The sequence below is a fragment of the Alligator mississippiensis genome, chromosome 6, assembly GCF_030867095.1.
Source record: "Alligator mississippiensis isolate rAllMis1 chromosome 6, rAllMis1, whole genome shotgun sequence".
In the NCBI taxonomy this organism is placed as follows: Eukaryota; Metazoa; Chordata; order Crocodylia; family Alligatoridae; genus Alligator; species Alligator mississippiensis.
This window is the reverse complement of record NC_081829.1, coordinates 85,457,472-85,479,184: the sequence shown is the minus strand read 5'-3', so window position 1 is coordinate 85,479,184 and position 21,713 is coordinate 85,457,472. Positions and strand designations below refer to the sequence as shown.

Below are 21,713 nucleotides of genomic sequence, written 5' to 3'. Positions count from 1 at the left end.
CGCAATAAAAAGCTCCAACTAGCTATAAAGTTAAACCTTGAAAATGTGTACTAGCTTTATAGCTGGTTGCTATGGGGCTTTAACTTGAACAGGTAGCAAGGTCTTCCCTGCAGCTGGGAGCCCTGTCAGCTGACATGGCTCCCACCTGCAGGGGTGCACCATGCCTAGCTAAAAAAACCCCAAGCCCTAGGGATCACGGCAACTGTAATTCTCAGGGTCTAGGAGCTTCATGCACCCCTGAGCCCTATGGATTGCAGCAGCTGTAATAATCAGGTTCTGGGGCCTTCACACACCCCCAGACCCAGGGGATCCTGGCTGCCATGATCTCTAGGACTCCAGGGGTGATCCCCCACCCCCAGGGTGCAGGAAACCTCACAAATTCTCTGGCCCCTGCAGTGATCCCCAGAAGTTTCCCACGCCCCCAGGGCAGGGGGGGATCACTGCTGCAGCAACAATCCTCCAGCCTGGGGGTAAAGGGGCAACCCCAAAGCTGGGGTGTGTGGGACTCCCAGCCATGGGAGCTTGCTTCTTGCCAGAGCAGAGGGAGCCTGTAATCAGGCTCTCCATACACCAACAATAAGGTACGATAGGATCTAATACATAATCCAACAAACACGCCACTTGCCACGCACATGTGGCACAGTAGGAAGCGCAACAATGTGAATCATGCAAGAGATCCCATCGTGCTTTTACCTGCATGTGTAAAGGGGGCCTAAAGTGTTCTATAAAATAGGTATTTGTCAATCCTGATATTTACTTTTAAGAGAAAAGTGAAAATACTAGGATTTGTAAACTCAAAACCCACTTATGCATTTCAGCATGCTGCAAAAGCCTTTAATTGTAATTTTAATGATGGAGTTTTAGATTCAGTATTTTAGCTTTTAGTGAAGTTTTATAAATGAAGATCATACCTTGATATTTGGCATGATTTAACAATCATGTTATTATGGATTGTTTTTTTGAGGGGGAGGAATAAAGAGTCAGAAAAATACCTATTTTACATGTCTTGTCTTAGAAGTGAGGGAGTCAGGATAGGGATGAAGACTGGTCACAGTGCCTTATGTACAGAAGCGGAGTCACTAATGTTCTATGAAAATGTCCCTCAATCCCCTACCGAGAAGTATGGAGATTATAGTCTAACTGTTTTTGGACAGCAACAAAGTACAAACAGTCAAAAAGCCCAGGCTGAATCAATTAAATCTTTGCAGATTTCTCTAAACTGCCTAAATTGAACCAATAGGAAAGTAAACTGACATTCACTTTTCAAACCGGAAAGGCAGCCAGACCCCTGTAGTGGCCCATACTAGCTAGAGGTGATGCTAGAGCATGCCTCCCAGCCCCCCGGCCACTGCAGAGAGCCTAGAGCCTGGCCATTCCCCCAGCCACACCATCTCCTCAGTCTCCAGCTGGCTAAGGAGCAGGCCCCCTGCCCTGGCACCAGAACCCCAGCTGGGGTCTCCCCAACACAGGGGAAGGGGGGAAGTCACCAGCAGGGCATTTCTCCCTCTCTCCTTCGGTCCCAGAGTCCCCCTCATCACACCCCCTCCCTAGCCCAGGCAAGTTCAGGAAAGGATGTTGGGAGAAACAGTGCCCCACCAGACCACCAGCCAGGGTCTTCCTAACAAAAGGGGCAGAGAGGAAGGCCCCGGTGGCCAGCTGTGGAGAGAGTGGGAGGGAACCTCCGCCACTAGACCCCCAGCTGGGTTGTGTCCAGCATGGGTAGAGCCTAAATTTTGCCCCCCCCCACCTTCTGCCGACAGAGGAGGGAGCGTAGCCAGGTGATCAGGCGGGAGGAGTAGAGCCCTCACCCAACCTGTGCCAGGCACAGCCCAGCTAGAAATTCGGAGCCAGGTGAGGGGGAAGCTCTTAGTGGAGGCTTCACTCCCCCCACCTGAGCAAAAACCAGGACCCAGGCTGATCACCTGGCCATGTCCCCTTCTCACCCAACAGGCTGGCTGAGAAGGAAGTGGGGGTGGGAAGGGAACACCGCCACCCCACCCCACTCCAGACCCCGGCCAGGCTGTGTCTGGCAGCAGTGGCTAAGGAAGGGGGTGGGGAAGAGGTATGGGGGGAAGCCCAGAGTGGGGAGCCAGGCCAATCCCCCAGGCTAAGGTGGGGATGGGGCCAGGGGAATCACCTGGCTCCCAGCTGTGGGGAATCGGATGCTGGAGGACTGTGAGTCAACTTGAATTGGGAGGGAATCTGGGGCAGAAGTTCCATAAACCAGTTTTACCTGGATGAATGTAGTATCAGACTTAATTAAATCTGATACTACATTCATCCATGTTTATCTTAAACCAGTTTCAGCCACTTTGAAACTGGTTTATATGCACTGAATTTCTGTTCTGTTACAGGTTTAAACTGGTTCCTGATCGCTTAAATCAGTTTATGTGTAATTTCTGTCGCTAGGCTTACAGATAACATCTGCACGTACACATGTATGCATATGCATCTGAAGACTTCTCCCAGGAAAAAAAATGTAGCATATCTATCACTAATCCTACTCTTTCAGGTTGGGGAAGACTATCCCCCTTAAGAGGCAGCCCACAACCTGGAAAACTGTTTTCTTGTCTCATCTTTCATAGCTGCATAGTATGAATTTATAAAGTGAAAGCATCCAGTACCATCTGGTTACCCTGGTTTCCTACACTCTCCTGCAGTTCAACCAGAACAACAGATAGTGATCCCTCCAAATAATGAGAATACAGCAGGGACTAATAACACATTTCACTTCCATGAATTGGATTTCATTGTGAAAGTTCTGTTGTTCCTTAGGAACTTTATGAATTATAAAAGAGCATTCACCTACCTACTTCTCAGTGTAGGTATGTTTCTAACCCTTGATTTGAGGTCAATGCAGAGAGAGAAGAAATTAATATGTTAAAGAGTCAGGCCAGGTGTCATAGAAAAGTTTTTAAATTTCTTCAATACACTTACACACCTCTAGCCAGCTAATGAGAACAGCCTTTCCGGATGTTTACATAACACAGGCAATTATCTCAAAAACAGTTACATGAATTGCCAACTAGCATGCAAATCATGTGTAAGAAAAGGAACTTCAATTCATTTTGTTACCTTAATATTCATAAACAGAGACATGATTGCCTGATAATGAGTGCATTCAGGGGTTTAGTGGTTACAACATCATCACGATCTGCTTTCAGAACGGCTCTGAAGATTCCATACTGGAAACTGACAAGATACGTAACACTTTCACCAATCATTAAAACATAGTGCCACAGTACTGCATGCTCTGGACTGCACAACTGTCTTTTCATAAAGTGGTACGTTTTCACACAATCGTCAGAAACTGTTTGCAGGGTAGCAACAGCTGCCAGCAACGCAGCCAAAAGGGTCTATGGGATCAATCTCAATGATATCAACACATAATTTAATCCTGAAGGCCTGTTTAGATGCATGTTTACTCAAATCTAGAAATTTAGAAATTATATGAATGACTCATTGTTGACCAGTTGCTGCCAACCAACTATAAGAAGTAAAGCGAACAGCCTATAGGTATATATCTATTACTCAAAACAGTCAAATCAATTAGTTGAAACAAGATGTACATACAGCTTACTCTTCTGTCTCCACTACAGCCATGGTACAGTAACTAATTTGGTAACACAGATTAAATGTAAAAGCTATGGACACCTACAATCACTGGTCAGCCTTAGAAAAATATTACAATATTAACTATCACAATCCAATTATGCAGGATAAATTTTGAAAGTACTGGCAGGATTACTGGCTTTCAATAGCATCATTGACACGGATAAATCCCTAAGTACCACTTGACCAATCTTCCACGTAAACTGAACTTTCATTCTGATTGATTTTTATTTTAGTAAACACCAAAGCAAGGCCACACCCAGAGACATGCAGAAAATGTCATTTCAAGGAATTGTGCTCAATCCCATGGTTCATTTTAACTCTCATAACACTCTGAGACAACCAGAAGATCTCTCTTTCCAATTTCCGTCTCAAAGACCATTCAGAATCTTTCTTGGCACCAACATGAGAGGATAGGCTGAACTTAGGTTAATTCCTTGTCCTCCTGAACCAGGAAATGCTGTTACACTCAGTCACAGCCCTCTCTGCTGATGTTAAAACTAATGCTTAGTAAACAATTAAAATCATGTATTGCTTATTTTGAAATTCTTCTACTGAAATTCCACTGACATCACTTAACATAGCTAGAGGAACCAAGGAAAATATTTTCTCTATAAATTGACAGCAAAACATTTAGTGCTGCAATATAGTGTTTTCTTGGATACTTAGTTGGACTTAACTGATTAGCTGAAGAAGAGAAGAAACAAGTTTACTTGGCAAAATATAATTTAGGTATAAATCAAACACTGCTGTACTGATTCCTTATGTGTAAAGGCAATAAAGAGTTGCCTGGTCGCAACAGCATGACAGCTAGTTATTTTATCTTTCCTAACTAACACTTTACTTCATCAATGTCATAGTCTGCTACAGTTATATATAGAAAAACACTGAACATCTTTGTCGACTGAAGAAAAATCAAGAGGTAACAATAGCCTAGTTCAAACATATGTCAGTGAATGGTTCATCCGAGTTTGACCTCAGGTTGATTTTGAAATGCAGAAAATAACAAGAGCAGTTGAAAGAAAACCAACACTTTCACATACATATTTAGTCAAATATTTTATAAGATTTAAAATAAATGTACTCAGAAAATTAAGAATAATGTTCCTAAAAAAATAAGGAGCCCATTTTACAGAAAAAGATAAGAAATACTCAGATCACTAATGAAAAATGTGAGTTCAAAAACCATATAAACCATTTCTCCATCCTAGCAAAGCAATATTGTACATGAATGCAAAAGAGTACGTTTGTTTCCGAAAACACATCAGTGGACAAAATGTGATTTACTACAGTTCATTTGCACAGTTATAGTATTCATGAGCTGCTGGGCCTCTATATAAGTTGTGTTTTAAGTGATAATGTATTCTGCTCCAGAACATACAGAATAAAAGAAGATATAGCCATTGGAAGACTCCCCCAAATCCATTATATTTCATTATTTATGCTAAATTTCTTCAAAATATACCTCACAAAGAAACACTCTGGTGCATAAGCAGAACACTATGATAAATCTGTTGTGCATAACAACAAATCTCCTCCATACTTAGTTTTTCCTACCTTTAGTAATTTCTGCACTTTCTTTATGGCTTGACTCATTTCCTTAGGATGGCTTATCATATGCATGTAACCACCACCCAAGTGGAGCACAAATAAGCGTATAATTTTGGTAAATGTGTAAATAAATCTTTGCAACACTGATTTAATCTGCATCTTTTACTAAACACTTAAACATAAGAGTATAGTTTTCCACTATTCCAGCAAAAAATGAAAAGAAAAAGAAGTTAAAGCCTAGCGCAATGGCACATTTACTGTAAGAGACAGACAACAAACCCATTATTTACACTGCCTAACGCTTTCCATTACATATTTAAATGACTTTTTGTTTGTTTTTTTGAGGAGATGTAACACCTTCAACATCAGGAATTTTAAATTCAGTAGGATGATAGCCCCGGAGTTAGAAAGGCTACTTTTGTTTGTTTGTTATAAAAAGCCATTCAGATGTGCATTATAAACTGTCAGAAATCATTTCCTGCCTGTGTTTCACTCAGTGGGGTTTGCTAGAGATTTGCTGCTAAAATTCTTGAACAGTGATTATTCTGCCAAAACACATATATAGGGGGAGGGACCCAAATGTTATTAAACAAGGGGGGGATGGGGAATACGTTATGTTTAAATAATGCAAAAGGGTAAAACTGCTCCAAAAGAAAACATCAGAATTGAATTGAAGCTACGTACAAATACTAAATTTGCTACTCTTATAGAAACATTTCCATCACTTTTTCCATCAGAAAACATTGGTTTGTACTAAGCGTGCCAAAAAATATTGAAAGAGAAGGTTTTGACCTTTTTTGGAACAAACTAAGTGGTAATATAAATTTGGCTTCTATCAACATAACCTTCAGGGGTCCGTAACTTTTCTTGCCTGTAAACAAAACCCTGAGTTTCTGGGGTCAAGTTAAATGATATCCATGAGCAAGGTAAGTTCTCTAATGGCACAGTGCTACTAGTACTCTGTGTGATATGTGTACCAATGCAAACAGTTCTCCAGCAAGTCAAAATGCTACTGTGTCATTGTGTCCATGACAGTAACTTGAACTGAATACAACTTAACTCAATTCAGCTCGGCTCCCTAAAGGAAGTTAGCCACCAACCTTGAAATCCCCAACATGTTTTGAAAATGTCTTTCTTCCTACTAGCCCATGCTAATAGGAAATTTCACATGCAGCTAAAACTCTGGCTAAATTTTGTGTTGCTGACTAGATAAGGAAAGAAGTCTTGGATGTCTCTGATCTGATGGGGGGGTTGAGGGTGGGGAAAGGAGGGAGGGAAGGAGAGAAGGAAGTGGCTGTCTGATTATCTACCAGTGACCACAGCTGAAGCATAATTGTGCCCTTTCCAAATCTATTGAAATGCTGACTTATCAGGAGGAAAAAGATGGGGGCAGTATTCTCAGAGCTACCCAAGAGTTAACACTCAAAAATTAATATCAAAGATTAGCTATGACTGGAATACCAAAATAGCAAAATATAACACCTCTCAGACTAGCTATAAGTGAAAAGCAGTTATACATGTACCCTAGCTAAAACTGGGGGTGCACCCCCTACTCAGGATTATATGATTTTGCACGAATCATATAATCCTGAAATCTGGGAAACAAAAAAAAAAAAAAGGACTGTTTCGCATTTGGAGGATGTTAAACACATTTCTTAAAAGGAACATTTTGACTGCTAGATGAGCCAGACAAGAGTAACAGAGCTCTTTTCTGTTCATTTTTTCAGTCAGTCACTGAAATAGATTGCCATTCTTATTTTAAAAACAGTGTTAGTCTTGTTGTCCCAATGTCCTGACAGAACAGAGAGGCAGAGAGGCAGTTTATGGGCCTCTAAAGAAATTGTTTATTAGGAAGGTAAAACGTGTCTTGATTTAAAAGAAAGCATTTATTCTCCAGCATTTCTCCTAGCAGTTAATAAACCACTCTACCTTCCTGTGCAAAATACCATCACTTGGTCTTTCTCTACGAGCATGCATGTTCAAACACAGCATAAATATCATACTGAATAGCTGTGGGCTTGAAAAGATACCATAAATTAAATCAAAGCAAAAATTATTGCGTTGCTGGCTTTTTCACCACCAAAGTCCCTTAACTCAATCAGCTCCTCAGACAGTGCTTGCTACTAGAAGATTTAGGCTTCTTAAACAAAAAATAAAACCGTTTGACAATGTCATTTTTAAAAACCCTTATTGCCCTCAAAATAAAAAAAACTCATGGAACAGAAGAGATTTTAATGCCTGCTTTTTTCCACTTTGAAGTCTTATCAAAGAAGAACACAAATGTGAAAGTATGCCATTCTGTACAACTGCCCACAAGGAAAGTTCCACTTACATGCTGCCCTCAATTCAAGCATGCCATATGAATTACCTATTAGAGCTGGATACACAATTTATTCCTGCCAATTAGCACAACTACTCATACCAAAACAAGCATTTCAGGAGTTGTCTAGACATTCTCTATATATCACAGATTATAAAAGCTAATAGTAAAGTGTCAGCTCATTAAATTTTGCAAAAACATCTTCAAATATATAGGTCAAGTACCATCGAATTCAACAACTGGGACACAGTTATCACTGAGCAGAGAACTGTGCTCAGAGCAGATCTACAAACTTTTCTTTTTGTATCCAAAAAATAATGCCACACATACAACACCCACCAACTCCAGGAGCAGACTGAGGCTCTTCTTTATGAGGAAGAAAAGAAAACATGACACCAGAAAATCCCAGGAGAATACGGGCAGTTATGAGACAGAGGAAGTATAAATCTTATTGCAACTCCAGGATGCATTTGAATGATACATGCAGAAAATGGTCTTCATCTACCCACCCCCTCATGACCTCAAAATAACTGCAGTTCTGCTGCTAAAACTGAAGAGAGATAAGGGTGCTGTGAGCACCTAATCCACATCCCCAACAAGCTAAATGAGAACAAAAGAAATCACAAAAGAAAAGAGATATCATTCAATCCAATGCACATTGTTTGTGGAGAACAGAAAATTGAAATGAACAAAAAAGAATCTCACTTCTATTGGGGAACAATAGATTTGGTATATGGGGTGTGTGTGTATATATATAATTGATATATATATATAATTGATATAATTTCTACCTTCCTGTGTCTCCATTTCCCCATATGTAAATTAAATTCTTTTTTTTTCCTTTCAGAAAGTATGGACTGGAAAAAAAGCATATTGAGAATTACAGGTACATTAACAGTACATAGATCAGTGGATCTCAATCTTTATAGATTCAAAGCACCTCTCAGAAAATGCCAGCTCTTAGCTTTCTTTAATTTCTTTTTGAACATAATGGGTTCCTATTTGAAATCTCTGAGTTTAACTTGTGAATCATGTGTAGGTGTTTGTGGACCTAACTCTGCTAATATTTTTGTGACATGCTGCAGCACCCTTAAAAAGATATCACAGCACCCCTAGGTGCTGTGTAACCCTGCTTGAGAATTGCTGATGTAGATATTAGTTGATCTTGAGAAAAGAAACTGAACCAAATGCTCTAGACCACTGGCTGGCAACCCCCAGCCTGCAGGTCAGAAGCACCACACCAAACAATTTTATTTAGCCCACAAAGACAAGATACTGGCAGCCTTTTGGCAGCTGGGGGAAGTGGCGATAGTGGCCCTCCACAGCAGAGAGAAACAGTGGAGGTGGCTGGGTCAGAAATGCTGGCCCACCTTGGACAGAGTGGTCTTACTATGCCCTGTCACTGCTAAGGAAGCTGCCAACCCCTGTTCTAGATGTTACTGAGACCCTGATAACTAGTCTTTCAAAATGGCTCAGCAGCCCACATCTGCCAAAGTCAGAAAAATATTTGAGTGTTAAGAGAGCTCCAGCATAATGTACGCACCAGGAAATCCAGTCAAATATCTTTTAAGAAGATTATCCTTTACTTCTCATTTGACACATGGGCTAAATATAGACAGTCAAAAAGCCTGAGGCTGACTCAAGTCAATCCTTGCAGGTTAGTTTAATCTGTGTAGACTGAACCAATAAGCAAGTGAACAGACATTTACTTTTGATTCCAGAAATACAGCCACAAGCCTGCAGTCGCCCATGTCAGAAGCCAGGGGGATGCTAAAACACGCTTCCCTGCTCAGCTGGAGCAACAGCTTGGGCCAAGGCTAATCCACCCACCCTGTGAAGGGAGGTTTGTGAAGGAGGTACAAAGCATCCTGGGATGCTGGGGGACTGTGAGTTGACCTGAATTTGGAAGGGATCTGGGACAGAAGTTCAATAAACCGATTTAACCTGAATCAGTTAAGTGTGATACATCCAGGCTTATCTTAAACCAGTTTGGGCCATTTTGAAAGCAGTTTATGTGCACTGAACTTCTGTTGTGTTACAAATTTGAACTGGTTTCTGATCACCTATGCCAGTTTATGTATAATTTCTGTCCCTAGCCCTGAGGTAAAAAGTAAATTCTCTAGTTTAAAGCTGTAAGAAAGGGAAGGTTCTTCCATATGAAATTAGTAGCAGTAACCATCATAGAATGCATGTAATTTTGTTAGCTGAGTTACAACTTTGATCATTGGTGTATTTTCTAACAGTTTCAGGTTATGATTTTATTTCCAAAATAGTCTTTTCCAATAACATGAGGTAACTAGTAAGGTAGTCTTAGCTTAGTACTAAGCTAGACAAGGAATTATACCCAGTCTGGATCCTCAAGCAGTCAGAAGGAAGGGGAGGGGGGGGGGGGTGAGTTAGACCAACCATTCCAGCAGAGCATGCTATGCAATATTTCCTTATACGGGCAAGCAAAAGGAAGACAAGCAACTAAGAAATTAGCTAGTAAATGACAGGCAATTATTCTTGAGAATCCACCTCATCTCTTCCCTCTAAAATCAATTCTTCCTGGCACTTTCTGCAGCTTCAGATGAATTCTTCCTGGCACTTTGTACAACTTCAGAGACAGAAAACTGGGGATGCCCCAGCTACTCATCTTCATTTTTTTTCCAGATCTCTTCATACAAGAAATCAAGGAAGATCACAGCCATCAAAGCCTATTCCAGACCCTTTTACTTTTAGTCCAAAGAGTCATCAGTTTCATCTTATCCCTAACTTCCATTCTAAGAACTACAAAAAAAAGGGTATTGTGATATTGTTTTTCTATCATAAAAGAGTTGTAAATGACTACTTTAAAAATAAATATTCAAAGCTAAGAATAAAGAGGATGCTAATTCCACTTTAATAAAATGGGGAATTATTAAATTATCACCTCCCTCCCTATCTCACTAAGAACAGTGGAGCATAGAAAACAGAGAATACTGCATCTTATTTTGTGTGGACAAACAACTTATACCAAGTTAAAATGTGGGGGTTACCTACTGCATTGTAAGTTGAGCCACAGTAACTGCTTCACATTCCCTCCACTCCATGGGAAATGGATACTATATTATGCTATTCAGCAGACACATAGTAGGACTGTGCAAAGCTTCAGTCACTGATTCGAATTGGAGGAGATTCGTCTGGATTTGGCAGCCGAATCTCTCAATCCAAATCAAATCAGGAGACCCATTAATCTCTCTGAATTGCATCAGAAACCTCCGATTCAATTCAGACAGATTCAACGATTCGGCCACAGACACAGCTTTATATGTTTTTTCTACATAATTCAAGGTACCAGGTACGGCTCATGAATGCCGAGATGGTGGGGTGGATGGAGTGACCCCCGCACGCCCGGTGGCGGACCCAGAAGTGGACCAGAAGTACTTCTGATCCACTTCCGGGTCCACTGCCGAGCATGTGGGGGGGCCGCCCTGCGCTCCTGTGGGATGCTCCATCTGTCCCACCATCTCATAGTTCACAAGCTGTGCTTGGTACCTCGAGGTATAGAGGAAAGGCATATAAAGCTGTGTCTATGGCCGAATCACCGATTCTCCAAATCAGAATCGAATCTTCAGATTTAGATTCGGCTGAATCGAATCTGGATAGTGATCCGAATCAGTTAATCAAATCATTGTCCCCCGAACTGGGCTGAATCAAATATGGCCTGCTTCACACACCCCTAGCACATAGTAATTTCCCCTGCCACTCCTTTTAACCTCTGTAAAATTGCTTATCTGCCTACACTCTTAAACTAAGCTCACCAGATTTCAAGACTGAAAACGGAGTCAAGCAAAAACCACAAAACAAGAGCAACTTCAAAACCTAGCCACTATCAACCTAGCTAAATTCTAGCATGAATACTTCAAGAAACCATATCAGGAATCCCCCCCCAATATTGGTTTCTTCAGTCTCTGTCCGGATACCTATCTTTTTCTATTTATTAGACTAGTTGGAACTTTGTAAAGCTATCAACTGAAATGAAAGAAATTGGAATTCATGGCATTCCAGTCTTTTAGACATCCTTCAGAAAAAAACACCCTAATTTTTGTAATGTTGGCACAAAAAGTAGAATTATCATATGGGTTTATTATTATTTCAAGTAGAAATCAACCACAATTATCCAGGTGTCATTTCTAATGGAAGTCTTGCACAGGCTTCTGTCTAGATAATGGACAGGCACTAACTATATACCTCAGCACAAGAACAAGAGAACAAGATTAAGAGACCAGAATTTCTGTAGGTTTGCAAACCAAAATTCAGTGTAACCTGTCAGGAAATCATGTGAGACATTTGGGCAGAAGCTATTGCTTATTTCTTTTCCTACCTATTCAGGCTAGGATAGACTTCTTAGACCAGACCAGGTCTGCAGCTAGGAGACAGTAGCAATATTCTTAATGCAATATATTTGATTTTCACAGGAGAAAAATAAATGGACCACAGATTATGTTACTAGCAACATAAAGTGAACAAATGGAGATTAAAATAATAATTAAAAAATTACTGGATAAGGTAATAAAATAAAGTAATATGATGTCAAAATCTGGTGAAGCACAAGTGAAATAGTGAAATATATAGTTATGACAAAACAAATTATCTAAAACCTAAAACATTTTAGATTTACAAAGCATATTTATTCATTATCTATATTACCACATTAACTATTCTTTCAAGAGGAGATTTTACTTTCTTATATCCTTTAAACTTTTAGATGTAATTATGAGTGTTAATACTAACTTTGTTTTGAGTTACAACTGTGATAGCTGTCCACTGTTCACCTGAGAAAGTTTTGTCCGTTTTGAAACCTGGCACAAAACATCAGCCAACCTTCTCAAATTGTAAAAGCAATGATTTAATATTTAGAGTAGTTCAAAGAAATCCCACGTGCTACCATTTATCTAACCTTCAGCAAAAAAGCATTGGTAGAGGTCCATGCAATGAACTGTACCTGATGCTCGTCACAGTCAGAAGGTGTATCCTGGTGTATAGCCATCTGATACTTGGCAAATAAAGCAGCTGACTGGCTGAAGGATGATTTGAACTGTGGGTCCTCAGAGGAGACAGGTACTAACCTCACCTTCAGAGCAAGAAAAATACAAGCATAATGTTTAAGCGTATATATTCATATTACAAGCTTCTGAAGGTGAGGCTAGTGTAAGATCTCCTCCTATCCATCTCAAAGCCTCAGCCATCGGTATTCTATCTTACATGGGGTAAAGCAAGGGAACCCCATGCGATTGTAACTGTGATATTAACTAAACTGATATTTTAAATTAAAATGTACTTAATTCAGATGTATCCTCAGTATGGTACTATTTTTTTCCTTAGTGGTAACAGACAGCATAAGAAAACATACATTTTTTTCCTAGCTGTTTTCTAAATTGTTCTATGAAAACAAAATGTCTTATTTTAATGGCATAGCCCTACTTAAATTGGTTTAATTATTTGTCTCCCATTTAGTGATCAAATATCCTTGCCTTTTCCCAAACTCCTGCAGTTTTTTTCTGTTTAGTCTCAGAGAAATAATTTGCCTGGCAAGGTTAACCATTACATGCTGTCTGTTCATTATAACAATGTGTAATTTAGATGGAATGCACTTATTTCTTCTTCGAGTTTAAATCAGAAGTAAAATGCTTTAAACAACTCCTGTAAATCTTAAACTAGTATTCTTTTGTAGTAAAAAAAAAGTGATAATTATTCTGCGCATATTTTTGTTTATACTGCACTTGCCTTCCCCACACAAATATTCCCATTGAAGTTGATCAGAATTTGCCGCTTTGAAGTTAAGGATTTATCTGGCCCTCACCCTATCACTATGCAAGTGATATGGTATTAAACCATTCCTTTATTAGCTTTATTATAGAACACTTCCAAATTATTTGAGACAAACCAAAGATATCTTTATATTTCTGGCTGCAGATCTGTGATACCTACAGTAAGACATACAAACAGTTTGCACTTCCAGGACGTTGCTTTAATTTAATTCACTGCTCCCTTGATTTTCCAGGCTTGCATTTGGTCATGTATTTACAGTGTAAATAATGGATATGAAATCCACATTTATTTCTCCCAGAGTCCATGCAAGACAAAATGGGGGGGAAGTTGAGGTTTTGCATAAAATTATATTTAGCCTTCTGACCTGACTTATAGTTGGTTTATCAGGTGGGTCCTTGTGAATAACCATCTGGTAACGTTTATAGACCTGGTAAGACTCCTGAAATGTGGCTTTGAACTGGAAACTTTGTGGAGATGATCTCACCAACCTCACCTTCAGAAACAGGTTAAAAATATTTTTTTTACTGCTATACCATGTAATAAGCATATGCACTACATAGTTCTTTTTGTATAAAAATTTGCAACAAAAACAGCAAACAAAAATACATTTGTACTTGCTGAAAGAAAGATCAGTGTTAAAACATCAAACTTAACATGCCAATTAATAAATTAACTCTCAAACCTTTCAGACTTTTCAGGTGTTACTTTAAAATACATGTTACTGGAATAGGTTCTCTTTTATTTTCAATGCATGAAACACAAAACTTAACAAAACCTCTACAGCAGAAACCTGTAAATATTGTTCAGTAACTGAAGCCAAGAAGTGAAGCATCATTCATCATTTTAAACACCCCCTCCCCCCCATCAGTTTTAAATGTGCTTATGTTGAAGGGTCAAATCATGGTAGAAAAGTATTGCAAAGCACACAAGGCCTTAGAAGTCTGAAGACTACAGTCTTTGGACAGAGACCACCCACTGATAGGGATAATTCCAAAGGAATTGACATTTTTCTTGTTAAAAAGGAATGAAAGTTGATGGCTCATTGCTTCTATTTCCTACCTGTTAGCTGTTGCAGGAATCACAAATTACCAAGGAGTTACAGAAGAATGCATCTGTCCCTTCTCTTCTACCCACATTCCAACTTTTTAAATTATAAAATGAAAATACATGAACTGGAGCTTTTAGTTTATACTGAAATATGACATCACATGGACAAACAGAACCTCAAGTCTGGGTCTCCAGAGATAATTAAGGCCATGTTCATTTTGAGAATACTTTAAATGCAATGTGGTTTTCAGTTCTGCGTTGGCTGTCTTTGCCCACCCGATCTACTGTGCCCCATAAAATAATCACTCTATAGCCATCCTTCATTTTCCTCCAGGTCCTGTTCAGCTCCTATACCACCCCCCCTCCTATATGCCTGGCTTCCCTGCTTGCCAACTTTGCTTCCTTTTTAAAACAAGCACCCCCCTTTTCTTCACAACTCCTCTGCAACTTAACCCATCAAGAACTAGAAGACTTGGAAAAAGAAGTTAAACACATGACAAAGCACTTCAAATCTTCATTATAATCTACTGTGGGTGAATTTTCTTTCACGCAATTAGTACAAAAAAATGCACTGTACTTTTCAACTCCAGCTAAGATTTTCCAATGATACTATCCATGACAGTCAATAGTTCCCAAGCTATTGATTTCCTGTAAAGATTCCCTATCTTATATTCCAGGAATAAAAGTTTGCCCAGTATAAAAAAGAAAAAGAAAGAAAGCTCAAGAAGTTCTCCAGACTTCAAAACATGCCACCCGGTACCCATTATACTATTAAGTCTTTTGTAATTTATAAAATAGCTATAATGGCAGTCAATACACTTAGCTAAACAAAATTTACTCCCATAAGCTTTATGACCTGCTAAAGACCTTTATCTATATCAAATACAGTTACAGGACAGATGTTTGTGTTATCCTATCAATCCAGCTGCAAGAACAAGCCTTGCTTTCCCATCAGTTTCATTATTAAAGGTGGCTAAATATTTAGGTACTTCAGAAACACATGATGAATCTCTCCCTCTCTCTATCTTTCAACACTCAGAGAATTCAACGTCTTTTATTTGAAAATTGATTTCATACCCCATGACTAAAAATATTTTGTCAACTGTTGTAAAAGCCACAGCTAATATGAGTTACTCAGATTATAAGAGTCAGAGTGCCCTCTAGTGTCCCAATGAAATTCCTCACTACAGTACCATAAAGACTGACACCCTATTTTCTACCCCCTTAGTTTTAAGATCTTTAAATCCTGAAAGGCATTCTTAAAGTATATTTAAAAGTTGAGAAAGACTGTCAGCAAACCCTGGTAATAGAAGCTCTGCAACTTTTGATCCTGAAAATATTACAGAAATTTTGACAAAAGTTGTCTCCCTCTAAAAGTACATATTCATAGTAAAAAAAAAATTCGGAAGCAGGAAAAAATAAATAAATGACCTTTCTACAAAGCATTTACCAGTGCTCCAACTTTTTTTTTTTTTTATTTTAAATGAGTCTCTTCCAGGTCAAATATTTCATCTAGCCTTTTCCCTAAAACCTGAGTCCAATGGTAAAATAATTATTTTATTTATGATTATTATAAATCAATAGTAATGTAATCACCAGTACCTCTAGCTGGTGTATGGCATCCTCGGGTAAAGAGCTAAAAATGAAATCTTCAATGCATTTTGCTTGATTTGGCTTGGATTTTGAGGTTTCAGAAAGTAAAACCTGAGGCTCCACTTGAAGTAGAGGGTCTTCAACCATGCGTGTCTGGTTCTGAAGTAGTTTCTGCAATTTTCTTTCCCTCCGTATATCTTTTGCTTTTCGACAGGGTGGCTTGCTCAAATCAGCCCCTTTGCCTAGAAGGAGATAAAGAAAAAATTAATCAAAGTTTACAGCAAGAAGAACAGTAGCAGCAGCATGAAAGATGGTTACAAATGACACGTTGATTAAAACTGCAATAATTATATTTAAAAAAACATGGCATTTAGCTTGCAGTTTCTTTCACGTTCAGAATACTCTACAATCATTACCTAAGATGCTTCTGTGAAAGTCTGGAAATCGATACGGCATCTTCACTTAAATTATATGTAATTAATTTGGAAATCTCAGTTCAATCAATATAGTAGTTCCCCATCCTTTTTCTTTTTTTGACACTGAATTCAATGATCTGTTGTCCTAGGATTCTGTTTTATACCAATAGTTGCATCATTATAAGTTATCAGGGGGGTTGGCAGCTGAGAAGGAAACAGGCACCTGTAAGCATTTAGGTGAATTTGCAAGCAAAAGACAATAGAAATTACTAGAGGTGCACCAATAGATTTTGGGGGCTGATAGTCATAGCTGATATTTAAGGAGGCATATCAGTCAATACCAATCTGATTTCTGTTACAGCTGCGTGCAGCTGGTAAGTTTGTTGTGATGGAAGGGGAGGGAGGGAAGCAAGAGGCGTCAGGGGGCAGATCAACACCCCCCACGGTGAGGGAGGGAGGGAGCAGGGGCAGGTGTTGCCCAGCTAGGGTAGGGCAGGTGCAGGATGGAGCCACAGCTCATCAGGGGCTGTTCCCACTGCTGCGCGTGCCTGGGAGGCCATTGGGAGGGAGGTGCCCCCGGATCTGTGCAAGGCAGAGCCAGGGCTGCACCGGGCTCGGCTTGGGGCAGGTGGCGACAGCACTGGGAGGGGAGCTACGGAGGGGGCTGCAGCCACACCAAATTTCGCCATAGCTCCGCTTCCACTGCCGCCACTCCCCTCCATAGCCCCCCCCCACCCCAGCACCGCCACCGCCCACCCCCAAGACGAGCCCCTGCCAAAAAGAGCCCAGAGCAGCCCCAGCTCCATCCCGCAGCTGCAGACCACCTACCCCACCCCACCCCAACCCCATGCAGATCTGGGGCACACGCTCCCCCCCCCCCCGCCCTCCCGGGGGTTCATGCAGCAACAGGAGAACTCCCCCCCCCCCAAATGAGCCACAGTTCCATCCAGCACCCGCACCACCCCAGCTGAGCAGTGCCTGACTCTGCCCCCTCCCTCCCTCGCTGAGGGAGGCATTGATTTTCCCCCCTCCCAACCCACATGTCCCTTCCCTTCCCTCTCCCCCTTCCACCACAACAGACTTACCAACTGCAAGCTGCTGGGCTCTGCTTCTCACTGCCTGTGTGCTGTGCTGACGCTGCGTGCATGCACAGGCATTTAAATTAACCAGATTAATCGGTCACTTCAGGCTGATTTCTGATACAGCCAGTTTTGTTTATATCAGTACCAAGCCGATATCAGACTCATGTATCACTGTACCTCTAGAAATTACATTGGTGTTTCAGATTAAATGATCAACCAATAAAACGGTTTAAAAGGGAATGCTCCTCTGATGCAAACAGGCAGTTCAAACTGCCGAAAGCTATTGGTTGGTTCACATTTTTGCAAACCAGAGGGAAGAATGCTCACTAGACTCATTCACATTTTTATGCTTAGTTTCACAACCACAAAGCCATGAGGACTACTGTTTTTTTCTTTAAATGAACACTTGGATTCAATAACAAAGCACAGTCATCGAGCATTTGGGCTGCTTTGCTCCCTCCCTTCCACTTACCCCAGGCAGACAGTGTTGTTTAGGCCTGACTCTACAACTCCAGTCAAGCAAGAAGCAGAACGCACCCAGTTCACAATCACACACTGTACTGTAAGGGACACAAACTGATGCTTAGCAGTCTGGTCAGCCAATCAAGGCTATCCTGTGTACTGCTGCCATCGCCTCCAGGCAGACTAAGGGAGCATGCAGAACAGAATAAGGGTGCACCGAGGGTTCTAGGTGCTCAGCATCAACACTACAAGCTCTTTGCCCTTCAGGAACTCAGCATTTAAACATCTGTTCAGGAGTCTCCAGGCAAGTTCTTCTACCAAGAAAAATGATCTGGAAGAATTCTCCCAGGTTTGTTAAATACATTTATGCAACTGGACTAGGAATGAGTAGGTGAAGTGTGCTGCTTTAGCAGTGGACTTGGGTCCAACACAGAGGCAGTATAAACATGCCTTAAGTGACTTGGAAGCCTAAGGACTAGGCTACAATACTGCCTAAAGTTTTGGCAGCAATTCTGCAGGCAAGAGTACAAGCCCCCTATGGCAACAGAGCCCTTCATTCTGCTGGCAAAATTACACTAGCTTTGCTGAAAGCAAGTAAGGCAGCTTCTCCTGCTCAGAGGCCAACTGAAAGACACAAAGATGCTCAGCAGCTGATGCTGTCCCACAGTGCAGTTCATACTTTGGTAGTGCAGATGCTAATTTAAGGCCACACAGAGCCACCAAAAGCCCACGGGTACTGGCTGCCACCTGAGCTTCCCATCACCAGATGACATGATGGTAGACATAAGGTAAGTATGATTTGACAAACTGACTTTCAGTGGGTTTATGTTGTTAAGGGCCAGCAGCCACTTTTAAAATAATACTCTTACTCTAAATATAATCTCACAGCTCCAGACTACATTAGTAGGAATTGCACAGTAATAAATATGTACACATAGAAGATTTTCTGAGGTTGGCCCCTGAATTTGTTTTAAAATATAAATCAAGTGAGATAGCAAACATACAGACAAAATTACAGGACAAGAGTTCTAATGTTTTATAATAGCGCTTTCTATAAAATTACAGCATTTCGTTATTCTAGGATTTCTATAAACGTACAAGTTCTGAAAAATACTCTGTCCCCCCAACTTATTTTATTAACATTTTTTTCTGCAGTAAACACATGACACGTCAACTATAAAACAGTTTACATTACAGCAAAGAAAAAGTTAAATACCCTTAGCCTTGTTTTAAAAATCTCTCACTTATAAATAGCGGTATGTTTATATAAGCATTTAAATTATTTTTTTTAAACTTACATTTACTGTCACATGCTTTGGAAACAGTAGGCTTTTCTTTTCAAAAGGAATTATAACAACAGTCTTTTGGAATATTTCCAACCATATAGAAATATTGTACTTGTAAAAATACAGAGTCATTTTGGGCTATGACCTGCACAAAACTTAAACAGGAACAATCTTACAATCATTAGGGCATACACAGACAGAGTATACATCCACAGTTGTATCAGCATCACATAATACAAATGGAATCTGTTACAGGATAACTGTTAGATCTGCAAGCTACAGCTTATTGCTACTGCTATAAGAGCAGGCAAAGGCAACAGCCACCTGAGTGGCAACTCCCTTCCCCATTTAAAGAGATGAAAACTAAAGTTGTCCATACACCTATTTGTGCCTTTGAACATATTAAATTCCAGGGCTACAATTTATTTTGATGCAACAGACAATGCCCAATAGGCCTGCTCAATCATCATGACTGAGCAGCCCTTTTTAGGATCCACTCTGCTGACCATACATGACACGGGGGCTAGAAAAAGTGCCCTAAACATAGCCAGTCTTATTTCATGCGACTAGAAAACCATGCCCAGTGGGATCACCCTATCTGTAGTCCAAATCTTGTAACAAAAGTTTGCAACTTGGAACATCCACACCCAAACAAAGCAAAGCAAAATCACTCGTGGCTAGAGAACTTAAACAATTTGGGTGCTTACAGACATTAAAAAACAAACAAAAATAAACCAAAACCAAAATTCAGCACTTTATTTAAACTCGGTATGTTCCCGCAACAAGCCCCAAGCATGCCCAAAACAGGCAGTGCATTACTTCAGCCCAGCCTTAGTGGGGCTTTTTAGGCACTTTTATCTAATAACTGATTGAATCAGCTTTACCTAAAATTGGCAAAAAACCCTGCTGAAGTGCCCAATCTTTACAGACACTACAGAGCCCAGCTGAAGTACCATGCTGCTGCTTCCAGGAAAGCACAATTTTTTTGGTTTGTGCTTTTTGGGTTTTTTAAAAGATCTGCAAGCAGGGTTTGATACTGACAGTGCACTTAGTAACACCAGGCACACAGGAGAGGGACAGCTCACAGAGCATGGTAGTAGGCATACCTTTTTCTTTTGGAAAGACAGGCACATCCTCAATGTTGGGTTATGTTATCAAGACCAAGATGGTTACTCAGACTCCAAAAGGTCCAGTCAACATCAATAAGCATTTCATAACTTTTCATTTCCAACTGACTGACAGATAACATGCAACAATCAGCAATGCACAGCCCCAACTCCTGATGCTGATGACGAAACAAAAGAAGAATTCTATTCTAAACTCAAACAAGTCCTGTCATCTGTCCCCAAAAAAAGAGAAAATCATTCTTCTTAGCAATTTTAATGCTAGTATGGGCAGATACTCTGAGCTAAGGAAAGGAAGGGGTGGAGAGAGTCAACTCAAATGGAATTCTTCCATAGCCCCAAAATGCTGTAAATAAAAGAAGCCATCATGGACAAGGTTTAGTGTCAAGGGCTTGAAAGACCCTGCTAAATTGATCATATCAAGCAATGCCTCAGTGAGAAAGAAAGGCATCCACGAGTACGTGAGAAATCCTGAAGCTTTCCACAAAGAAACGTCAAAACTGGCTCAATGAGAACGTTATGGAAACACCACCATCACTAGAGCCATTTTTATATTGCACCAGCTCCGTCAGACAGGACATGCTGTAATGATGCCTGACAACCAGCTCCCAAAACTGGTCCTATACTCCCAGCTCAACAACGGTCATCACTCCGGAGGTGAGCAAAAGAAGAGATTGAAGGACACCATAAAGGCTAATCTGAAGAAATGTGATTTTAACACTAGAGATGCACTAATATATTAGTGTCATATTGGATTGGCACCGATAAAAGGAAAATTAACAGTATTGGCTATCAGCTTTTTTTGGCTGGAATAGCTGATAATGTACCAATAAATACAATATGCCTTCTGCCTGGGGGCCCTGGATGCCATGTGCATGTGTGCAGCTGCACATGGCCAGGAGTGCAGCCTGGCAGCATGTAGAGCAGCGCCCTGCAGGTAAGCCTTTGGAGGGGAAAGGGTGTGACAGAGGGAAGAGGCATGGGGGGGAGCAGGTCGAGGGCCCCACAGTGAGGGAGGGAGTGGGGTGGGGCAGGGGCAGGTGCTGCCCAGCCAGGGCAATGAATGGGACCCCAGGGCCAGGAGCGGGAGGAGCTGTGGGCAGCTCGTCCAGGGGGCGCAGCTCCCTGCCACTGCACACACCCCATGGGGGAAGCAGGAGGGGGCATGTACCCTCCAAGATTTGTGCACGGGGCAGATGCAGTCTGCCTGCTGTGGGTTCGGGGCTGTCCACCCTCCTGCATTTTGCCCCAGGAGCTGTGCACTGGCCACGCGCCCCCTGCTCACTCAGCAGCAGTGGCAGCAGCAAGTTGTGCCTCCCACCGCCAGGCAGGCTGGGGACTCAGTGTGCCAGCACACAGCTCCCAGGACAGAGGGCAGACAGCCTCAAGCCCGCAGCAGGCAGCCCGCATCTGCTCTCAGTCTGCTC

The 21,713-nt window shown here is 41.0% G+C and overlaps 1 protein-coding gene across 8 annotated transcripts in view; it reads right to left on the bottom strand.

Moving 5' to 3' along the window:
• Positions 1 to 21,713, bottom strand: part of ATE1 (arginyltransferase 1) — a 177,682-nt gene that overhangs the window by 136,560 nt on the left and 19,409 nt on the right. For 4 of the 8 annotated variants that reach the window (XR_009463114.1, XM_019485894.2, XM_019485897.2 and 1 more), the window contains exons 6-8: positions 15,926 to 16,158; positions 13,641 to 13,769; positions 12,450 to 12,578 (exon numbers count right to left, since the gene is read on the bottom strand). Coding sequence is in view for 7 of the 8 variants with exons in the window: in XM_019485894.2 (XP_019341439.1) it covers positions 12,450 to 12,578; positions 13,641 to 13,769; positions 15,926 to 16,158 (491 nt within the window). In the remaining variant the exon portion in view is untranslated. The remainder of the gene's footprint in view (positions 1 to 12,449; positions 12,579 to 13,640; positions 13,770 to 15,925; positions 16,159 to 21,713) is intronic. The other 4 variants (XM_019485896.2, XM_019485899.2, XM_019485895.2 and 1 more) reach the window with 2 other exon arrangements.